Here is a 10,771-nt window from a genome sequence, read left to right as displayed (position 1 = left end):
ATCTCAACCTTACGGAAAGAGATTTTAAATCTCTAACACACTTATATCATAATGAAGTGTAGCAATGTCATTATTCAAATACAAATAATATTTAGAATGCGTCCTTCGCAAATACCCTTTTGGAAGGAGATTTAACCATTTCATAGGGAGGTTAAGCAATGACATTTGCATGGTTAAAACGTTGGCTATAGAAGATATCGGAATATCAATTTTTGCAACTTGATTTTGATCATAACTAGTGTGTTACTTTGATTCATTTAGGCTCTTAAGTAAAACTCATGATTGAAACTATTTGGTCAAAATTTATCATATAGAACTTAGTCAAAAACTTGTTGAGACTTTACATTAGTCATTTTATTCCAAAACTTTCTTTTGGTCTCCTCGTGTAGTTATCTTGAGAATATACTCTTATTATTACTACATTGGTCTCTTTAGTCATATAGAATTAACCTGAGACCATAGATCTCATCTATTTGGTATACTATGTGAATAGATATACCTTTATTCAAATCATTCTCTCTTGCGTAGATCTTCATATACACAAGTATATACACAAGTACACAATTTTATCTTGCCTTGTGTGTTGTGTCCTCATTTTTCTCCCACTCTATCTTTAGAATAAATACACTATAGATTCAAAGATAGCATATGAGACACAAATTAATGATGTTGAATTATAAGGAGAACTATCTCATAGATAGACTAATTGATTTCATATGTGTACTTGGTGATTGACATACCTTTAAGAGAGTTCATAGACTCAAAATCACTTTATAAATGATCATACACAAGCCTTAAGCATGTGGACATATAATGAAACCCGTCATTATTATTGTCTATTGGATCACTTTTAAGTGAATAATCTTATGTTTCAAAACGCAAGCATTTAAAGATGAAATTTTAGAACATAAAGGATAAATGATAAAACGGGTGACTTGGGTTGCAAACCAAGTCACTATCATCCAAAATACAAACCATTATCCAAAATACCTTTCCATGTCGAACACGGAAACTTAAAGTTCTAAAAATTCAAAACATAACTTAAAATAAGACAATGAAAAACAAAGCTCCATAAAAGCTATCCTTAGCTTCTTCATGGTTTCTTATGCTTGCTTTTCTTTTCCTTTGTCTTTGTTTGGTGGAGGCCCTATTTACAATAAAAGGGAGATACATTATCACAACTTTGCATCATAATACCATAGTTGAATTTAGAAACATAAAAGAAGGTCAGTCATTTACCTACTGGAGTGATCTTTCCAGCTTTGATATCACCAAGGTATTTGGAACAATTCCTTTTCCAATGTCCCATGCCATTACAATAATGGCATTTGTCAAGAGGACCCTTCTTGACTTTGGATGTGCTAGCTTCACAAGACTTAGCTTTGGTGAATGTGGGAGCTTGCTTTTTGCCCTTTCTCCCATTCTTCTTGAACTTACCCTTACTCTTTGTGCTTATGTTAAGCACATCCTTGGGAGGGTTCACATTTAACCCCATGTCCCTTTCGGCTTGCACAAGTAACTTGTGCAACTCTTCAAGAGACACATCCTTGTCTTGCATGTTGAAATTCACCCGGAATTGCACATATGCCTTGACCTTAGACAAGGAGTGTAGAATCCTATCTACGATGAGTTCTTTGGGGATTTCAACCTTTTGAATCTTCAAGGTCTCGACAAGCTCCATGAGTTTGAGCACATGAGGGCTAACCTTTTGGCCCTCTTTGAAGTCGAGATCAAAGAATGCCGCGGCCGCCTCATATTGGACGATCCGCGGAGTTTGTGAAAACATGGTCACAAGTTTGGAGTAAATCTCATTAGCATTGCCCATTTTGAAGGCTCTCCTTTGGAGTTCCGCCTCCATCGCAAATATTAATACATTTTTCATTGCGGCGGACTCCTTTTGGTAAGCCTCATAGGCTTCCCTAGTGGCCGCGGTGGACCTAGTGGAGGGCTCGAGTGGAGAGGCCTCGGTAAGGTAACGAAGCTTGTCGTCACCTTCGGCGGCTAATTTGAGTTGGGCATCCCACTCGGAGAAATTTGACCCATTCTTTTCAAGTTTACATCGATCCATGAAGGATCGGAGCCAAGATGAAGTAGCGAGTGGTGTAGCATTAGGAGTTGGTGTTGCCATTTGTTATGAATAAGAAGTGGTCTACAAAACAAAATATAAGGTGTAAAACAAATGTCGTTTTAATAATACTCGTAAAAGGTATGACTTAAACAAGTTATATGCATTTTTCTAGTGACCTCTACCCAACTAGAATAAATGATTCCAAGACCCAAATTCATATCGACTTAGGCACGGGGTAGCCGATGAAACCCTCATCAATATAACTCGGTGGATTAACTTTTTAATCGATTCTACTTTTAGAACTCTTGGTCGATAAAATTACTCTAATATTTATCTATAGCCCAAAACACATCAACAAGGGCACGGGGTAGCCGATGAAACCCTTATCAATTACTTTTGTTGAGTTCAATCCAAATTTCGAATAAATGTGTCCATTATCCAAACCCACATTAACTTAGGCACGGGGTAGCCGATGAAACCCTCATCAACATGAATTCGGTGGATTAGACATTTATCACCCACTTCCCCTACGTAACAAGGTTTGTACCCCGGGGTAGCCGAGTGCACTCCCTCGCGAAATAGGTTTTCATGGTTTCTACTATTTGGTAAGGCTATGTCTCAATTGTTTGTTTTAGCGAGAGGTCATGTCAATTTATTATCTATCACGTTTTAAGTGAACTAAAGCGGTGAACTACGATAATTTTAATTGACACGGTCGATAAACTCGATAAAAGAAGACAATGCATGTTTAGTTATGGCGATTTAGCGATGCATGTGACATAAAATAAAATGCAAGCATAAAAGTAAATAAATCCTAGTATGGCCTTTCCTAAAATAGAAAAACTATTAATCTATTACATATTCGGAAACCAACTCCATTAGTCCCTTGAACTTCGGTTGTGGCACACATCTCGAGGTAACACCGTCTTTATGTATCGCCATTCTTGAAGAAATCCGTCTTTTGGAAACTCCGGAATGAATAAAATTACATAATAAATTACATAATTTCCTATTATACATTTGTAACTAAAATAAAATAAATCTATTAAATTACAAAACGGTGATACGAGATCACAATAAAAATTACAACCGAATCGATATTCCCATACATTTCGGGAAATACCAATTAAAATCTAAGGCCATACTAAGTAAAATTACATAATTCAAAATTACATAAATTAAAATTATGACAATCATAAAGAAAAATGCAGCATTATAATATGTATGAACATGCTCAATTTTTATGCTAAATCGCCTTTTAATTAGCCAATATCGTATATTACTCGGTTTTTACGGATTTGCGTGATTTCAACATTTTATAATCACAAAAATACATAAACTCATATTTATGCATAAGTTAATTACCCTAACCTCTTAGGACTCAAAATATAGTCTTCACTAATAATTTGACCATAATTAACCTTTATTTATAAAATTGTTCATAAAAGGACCAAAAATTACAAAAATAAGCCATTAAACTTCAAATAAATCGAAAAATTTCAAATAAATTCAAAATTTGAAATTTAAATTCATGAACATTCTGGAAAAATTCCATGACACTCATAATGTTCAAAATATTAGGTTAAAAATTTCGAAAATTTTCCGGAAAAACAATGTTGCGGTTTATCGATATTTAATAAAATAATCATAAAAACATGGAAAAATTATTTTCATTAACTTTTCAATTTTAGATCTGAAAAATATAATAAAATGCAACATTAGACGTTTTTCCTAAGTCATAGATTATGTTTTATTAATTTTACACTAATAATGTCACTATTTATGCTAATTTTTCTTCAAAAATTCATAAATCATGCTAAAAGACTTCTTTATAGCCAATTATTTTACATACATCTTGTAAAATTGCATGTGACAACATATTAATTTTCTATGACCAGATTCGAAATTTAACTCATATTAACCTATTTTTCACTTAAATCCGAATTTAATAATGAAAAATTCATTTTTCGAGCATAACAAGTCCAAAAATTATGAAAATTTGCAGGTTATCTCAAAATAATATATGTAACAACATATCCAAAAACCAACTTAAAATTCGAAGTATAGCTAATTTTCGACCAAAAATGACATTTTTACTCATAAAATCACATTTAAATGCCATTATTGTAAATTATGAACAATAAAAATCCGAAAAATTAACCAAAAAATCCTAAAACACTTTAGGACCAGAAATATTAACATGCATGTAATAATTTCGTGATATATCATAATAACACATATTTTACAAGTTTTATTTTGTTATTCATATAACTCGGAAAAACTTTTAACCAATTTGCATGCAAACAACCGTGGCTCATGATACCGATTGAAGGAAATGTAGATTCATATACATAAAACATATTCTTATATGTCTAAATAATTTGTCATAAAATTAATTACGGATCTTATGCATGCAAACAATAATATAAATAGAGGAGAAATCATGTCCTTACATAGTAGATTTCGGCTATTAGGGCACAAGAGAGATCACCTTTCTCTTCTTGTTCTTGAGCTTTTCAATGGAAGAATAAAGATCTAAGTGTAAGATCTCTCCCTATGTATTATACCCAAGGCTCCTCTTAATTAAATTAATATTACAAATACTAGCTATAATATTAATTCTTAGTAGAAAATTGAACCAAAATAATATTTGAACACTTGAATTATTTCGGTTTATGTAAGAGAGAAAGAGAGGATTTTTCTTCTTACTAGAACTTGTATTTTGGATGAGTGAATAAGAATGAAAATAATACACTACCTTTTGTATATTATTAGGCAAAATTAAAGAAAAACAATGATCACATTTGCTTCCCCAAAACCGTGTAAGAGGAGAGAAAAATGGGAGCCAATGCATGGAGAAATTGTTCTTCACAAGGAACAATAGGCTTGCATGGCTAGGTTTCCTTTTAATCATTGTGTTTTCCACTAATTACAAACAACTTATAATTAGCTTAAATCCTTCTTATTTTCGGCCCACTATATAATATGTATCCCATATTATTTTTGTCAATTGTCTATATGTTACATGTCACATGTCACATATATTTGTTATGTATTTTTAACATATTAAAAATCAACGTATTAATAAAAATACGTCACATATAAAAATTGACTTAGTAATTTCATATTTACTTGTGCCAAAAATTTTACCAATTTATAAATCACAACTGATTGTATTTATAACAATTCATTCAATTTAATTGTTACATTAAACAATCTATTTCATCCGAGTAATTATACAATTTAATTACTCAGACCGTATCTTATTTAATCACATTTCAATATGATACGTAAATTTTACTTCCAAAATCGTCCGTCAATTTTCAAGTAATTTAATTAACTCGTAACATTATACGATTAATTAAATGATCAATTAAGAGTGTTGCCCTTTAGGTATGACCTAGGGGGTCAACTGATCACCACCGTCACACGACAGTAATGTCAAACTCTAGTCAGCCAATCATTACCGATATATGTTACCAGTTGACAGTAACAATGTTACTTCCCAATTGTATTCATTTTTAATGAGACTTAAACATGTGATCATCATGATCAGCAGTCGTGATCGCATTATTGTCGGAGGACACATATTCCAACACGTGGATGTGGGAACCATTAGATGACTCCTCATTTTCAACAGCTGTTGGTTGGTGAATGGAGGGTTGGTTTCCTCCTTGGTGGTTAGGTTCATTTTCGGTAGTACCAAACCTCTTCTCCAAACTAGCCATCCGGGTGTTCAAGTCATCGATAGCAACTTGCAACTTTGAGAATATGTTGTTGATGGAGACGGAGAGCATCATTGTAGCACTTTGTATGCCATCCTCGTCAATTGCATGAATTTTCTCATCGTCCGGAGGGATGAGGTGAGAGAAATCCAGGGAAGATTCCTCGCTGTGTCCAATAGGGTTTTCAGGATGGTTGTTTTTGTTGTTTGTTGAGGGAGGTAGTGGTAATTCTCCCTTTCAATCATATCATTGATGACACCTTTTAGAGGGAGACACATTTCAGTGTCATGTCCGCGACCTTGGTGATATTGACAAAACAGTTTTCCGTCCCATCTACGACCTCGATTGTTTAGTAGAGGGTCTGGAGTTGGACCAATCGGTTTGAGCTTTCCTTGGGAGATTAGCCTTTCCAAGGCTGTGGCATAAGGCATACCCAAATCAGGAAAGGACCTATGAGGTCGTCTAGTTTTGGTTTTGTCGTTGGCAAGTAGTCGGCTTTCAAGGAGCTAAACCCTTTGTTCAATATCGGAAGAGGGAGAATTCTCGGTTATCATTTTGTCCTCAACTTGGGAGAGACGAGTGCTCAAGTTTTCCACGGCAGCTAGGAGTCGAAGGACCATGTTGTTAGTTTCGGTAGAAGTCATGGCGGATGCAGATTGATTGGCTTCTTGAGTTTTGGTTGCCGATCGATGGCACCCAAGGGATTCCTATTTGACATAACGATAGGCGTTATAACTTGTCTTGGCAGGGGATTGCACAAACAAAGGTAAGTGCGACACATATGTGTAAAAGGCAGTTTTGTTGTGGAGACGCGACGGTGTGACTAGGTTCTAAGTTCATTAACGATCGTGAATGACCTCTTGTGTTTGAACTCTTGGTGCATGACTTGAATTTAGAATCGAGTGTCGACTTTGGCATAGTGATGCCTAGACAGACGACTTCAGACGAGATTTGGAGGTTTGTTGTTGGCGTGACGCCGTTGGACAAGGCATGTACACAAACTTGACCTTTAACCCGTAATGTAGGGGAAAGACGGGTTTAATACCCGAGAGGTTTTGACTCTGCTAATGCCATTGAAGATGTCTCGACAATTAGGCGACACGACCTAGACCAGAAGGTAGGTACTAACTTCGGCAGAGACTTGACGTTATCTAGACGACTTGACTTGAAATCGACTGGACTTTGATCGACTCGAGGCTGAATCGGAAAGGTGGACTAAAATTTTCGAAAATAGAAATTTTCAAAAAGATTCATTTGTCGTTTTATGGACGGCTTCCGAAGAGTAGGAATCTCCGAAAGTCGATCAGTTGAAGAGGGTTGTCTTAGGTTTGTTTTCAAAAGACGGTTTTGAGTTTGAGTCGGCTCGAAAAACGATGTACCGTTTCCAGAGACGGTTTTTGAAATTCCGAATTACGGATTTGAAAATCGATAATTAAAGAATTAAAGAATTTGGAATCGTCATCACAATGGCCATGAAAACGGTTAAATTTGTTTTCAAGGATTTGATTTGAAGTTGGGTTAAAAATTTGAAAACGGTTAAATTTGTTTTCAAAGATTTGATTTGAATTTGGAATTTGAAAACGGTTAAATTTTTTTTCAAAGATTTGAAATTAGATTGAAACTCGAAAACGGTTAAATTTGTTCTCAAATATTTGATTTTGAATTGAAATTTGAAAGCGGTTAAATTTGTTTTCAAAGATTTGATTTTGAATTGAAATTTGAAAACGGTTAAATTTGTTTTCAAAGATTTGATTTTGAATTCATTTGTCATTACGACGACGTAAAAAGTGATTTGAAACGGTTGTGAAAAACCAAGATTTGAAATCGTCGTGATGACGGCATAAAAAGGTGCACAACGGTCGGCGAAAAACCGAGGTTTAAAATGGCCATTATGACGGCGTGAAAAGGTGACTTTGAAATGGTTTGTGAAAACCAAGGTTTGAAATCGTCATTACGACGGCATAAAAAGGTGATGCAATGGTCGGCGAAAGACCGAGGTTTGAAACGGTTGTGAAAACCGAGTTTGAAAATCGTCATTACGACGACATGAAAAGGTGTATTTGAAATTATTATAAAAACCGGGTTTTGAAATGGCCATTACAACAGCATGAAAAGGTGTATTTGAAATGGTTATAAAAACAGGGATTGAAAATCGTCATTACGACGGCCTAGAAAGGCGTGTTGAAATGGTTGTAGAAAACCGGATTTGAAAATCGTCATCACGACGGCCTAAGAAGGCGTGTTGAAATGGTTGTAGAAAACCGAGTTTGAAAATCGTCATTACGACGGCCTAGAAAGGCGTGTTGTTTGAAATGGTTGTAGAAAACCGAGTTTGAAAATCGTCATTACGACGGCTTAGAAAGGCGTGCTGTTTGAAATGGTTGTATAAAACCGAGTTTGAAAATCGTCATTACGACGGCTTAGAAAGGCGTGTTGTTTGAAATGGTTGTAGAAAACCGAGTTTGAAAATCGGCATTACGACGGCCTAGAAAGGCGTGCAACGGTCAGCGAAAGACCGAGGTTTGAAACGGCCATTATAACGGCACGAAATGTGTTTTTTGAAAGTTTGAAATGACACGGAAGGACTTATGATCACATAACACATAAGCACTCGCAGTTCATTATATTATGCATAATGCTGACACGGTTTTTGGCTTAAAAGGGTGGGTTACACACCAAGCAATCAAACCCCGATTTGCGAGAGGGATACCAATCCAAACAAAATGTGTAAGGAGGGTGCCCTAGCCTCGTGTTCGAAGGTGATGAAAGCTCTTTGACGAAACAGAAATGTGTAACGTCAACGGCATGCTTGACTCAATCGGGATTCGAAACGCGGGAATGAGAAAACTCACGCCGACGAGACGAGCCAATTGGTCGATAAAGGTTAGGTTGTGGGTCCGGACAAGGAACCCGACTTATGACCGTAATATCAATTGATGAACTTTTAACCACAACCTCGTTCGAGTTTCACCTCTAAGGATCACAAAGACATAAGTGTCCTAGTTTTCCCCAGCGGAGTCGCCAAATCTGTAGACATGGGCCACATGCCGGTCTGTGAATTTGGGCCACCTACCGATCTGCGGTCACGGGCCACCTGCACGCCAAGCCAATCTGTGGACATGCAGCGGTCTAGAAAGCCACGCTCAGTGGCATTTAAATGCTTTCGACCGGATCGCTTTAGATCGGTCGGTTTCGTCTTGGAAAAGGTCTCGAAACGATGCAGAGATGTCCGGAGTCGCCACCAAGCATTTGTGGGATGCCTGGAACCCGTTCGAATCCACTTTATACCTAGGTCAATCAAGGCAAAAAACGATGCTTGACATAGGTACTAAAGATAAGGACTCGTCCCCCTTTTTAGCATTATATGCCTAAAATGAGTCTCCTACGCCCTGGATAAGGCCATCCACTATCCAAAGGTTCTGAGTAAGGGGTGAGGGTACGTATTGGGAAACCCTTTAATCCGACACCCAATCCCGCCCGCGTTAGCGGCCTCTACTGATCGATCGTGGTTATTTAAGTGCAAAAGTTGATAAAACGGTAAATGCATGAATGCGCATCCAAAGGTTTAACCTAACATGTGAAAGTTTGCTAAGTCGGTTTGTTTATCCACATAGCATGAAATTGATGTCGAAGTTGAATTTAGATTGATTTGCATGTGAAAACGGAAATTAAACATCCATTTACCAAATTCGGGTCATGATGATTTACACGATCCATTTATTTGAAAAAGTGTGTTTAAAAGACAAAGTATAAAATGAAAACTCGTCAATCTGATCCGTCACGTATTCGGATAAACCGTAATCGGGATCGTCTTAGACAAGTACCAAAATGGGACAGAATAGTGCCAGGCAGTCCCATTGGGGCGCGAGCCTATTGGCGAGGGAAGGGTTCTGCCTAGGTTTTGAAATATGAGAACAGACGGCCTCTTGGGGCGCGAGTCAGATAAAGACCCTAGGGGCGTCTCCTGGTTGTTAAAAAGGTTGTTTAAAACCATTTTTTGTGATGAATGATTGCAAATATGATTTGCATGACTCGGAATAATTACTATTGTGTTAGTAACATTCGTTGTCGGATTTGCATGTTTGAAAAGTATAATTTACAAATAAAAATGTAAAATGTTTGATTTGAACTAAATATGTTAAGTTCATTTCTTTGTAATTAGTCAAGTTAATCATCGTACTCGGATTAAACCGATATGGTATGAAGAGCCAAGGATGATTATGAATTATGACTAATATATTTACAAATGTAAACAAATGAGAAAAATGGTAAATAAAATAAAAGGTGTTTAAAATACCCTTTAAAATGTAATTAACCAATAATATCATCGAGTCACGGAATAAACCGTCATGGTATAAAGAACCAAGGATGATTTTTGTAATGGTCAAAATATGTTTATCATAAAATGAATTAAAATGGTAAATAAAAGAAAAGAATTTCTTTTAAAATGTAATTAACCAATTAATATCACCGAGTCACGGATTAAACCGTCATGGTACATGGAACCAAGGGTGATTATAATTTATGGCTAAAAAGTTTGTCATAAAAACGATTTGAAACATTTGAAATGGTAAAAACCGATTGCAAATAAGAGATGAAATAAAGAGGAAAGACGAGAACAAACACGGATGAGTCTGACCTGGACACCTACAAGAGGCGCGAGCCTCCCTGCATAGCAAGGAGCTCCTGTCTCAGGCCAAAACTCGGTTTTGGCTCGTCTAACCTATATTTCAATCGTGTTATGCATTGTTCATGCATATAAACTCGTAAAAACAGAAGAGACATGAAATAAATGAGATATTTACACCCTCAAACTTACGTGTATTGATGTTTGCGAAGTAGACGACTTTAGAGACGGTTTTCTCGTTGTGACTAATCGCGATCAAAGAAGTTTAAAAAGGTGCCTTAAAAAAGGATTTAGTTTTGAAAATGAGTTGAAAATATGTTAATTAAAACATGTTTATTGATGAATTGAGTT

At 36.1% G+C, this 10,771-nt stretch overlaps 1 protein-coding gene across 1 annotated transcript; it reads right to left on the bottom strand.

The window, feature by feature from the left end:
- Positions 1–898: 898 nt before the first annotated feature.
- LOC141600113 (uncharacterized) lies at positions 899–2,143 on the bottom strand. Its single transcript, XM_074420315.1, has 2 exons — positions 1,240–2,143; positions 899–1,147 (listed from the first exon to the last, which is right to left on the bottom strand). Exons 1-2 carry the CDS (start codon positions 2,126–2,128, stop codon positions 1,104–1,106), a joined length of 933 nt encoding a protein of 310 aa, XP_074276416.1. The 5' UTR covers positions 2,129–2,143; the 3' UTR covers positions 899–1,103.
- Positions 2,144–10,771: the final 8,628 nt, after the last annotated feature.

The sequence above is a fragment of the Silene latifolia genome, chromosome 1 (genome assembly GCF_048544455.1).
Source record: "Silene latifolia isolate original U9 population chromosome 1, ASM4854445v1, whole genome shotgun sequence".
NCBI classification, from domain to species: Eukaryota; Viridiplantae; Streptophyta; class Magnoliopsida; order Caryophyllales; family Caryophyllaceae; genus Silene; species Silene latifolia.
The sequence above is the reverse complement of the archived record's forward strand: the minus strand, read 5'-3'. Positions and strand labels throughout refer to the sequence as shown.

What these genes read in the sequence shown, in the direction of transcription:
- LOC141600113 (XM_074420315.1), bottom strand. Translation starts at nt 2,128, where the DNA reads ATGGCAACACCAACTCCTAATGCTACACCACTCGCTACTTCATCTTGG. An exon ending in TGGAAAGATCACTCCAGTAG is followed by an intron (nt 1,148 to 1,239) that starts GTAAATGACTGA and finishes TATTGTAAATAG; the next exon opens with GGCCTCCACCAAACAAAGAC.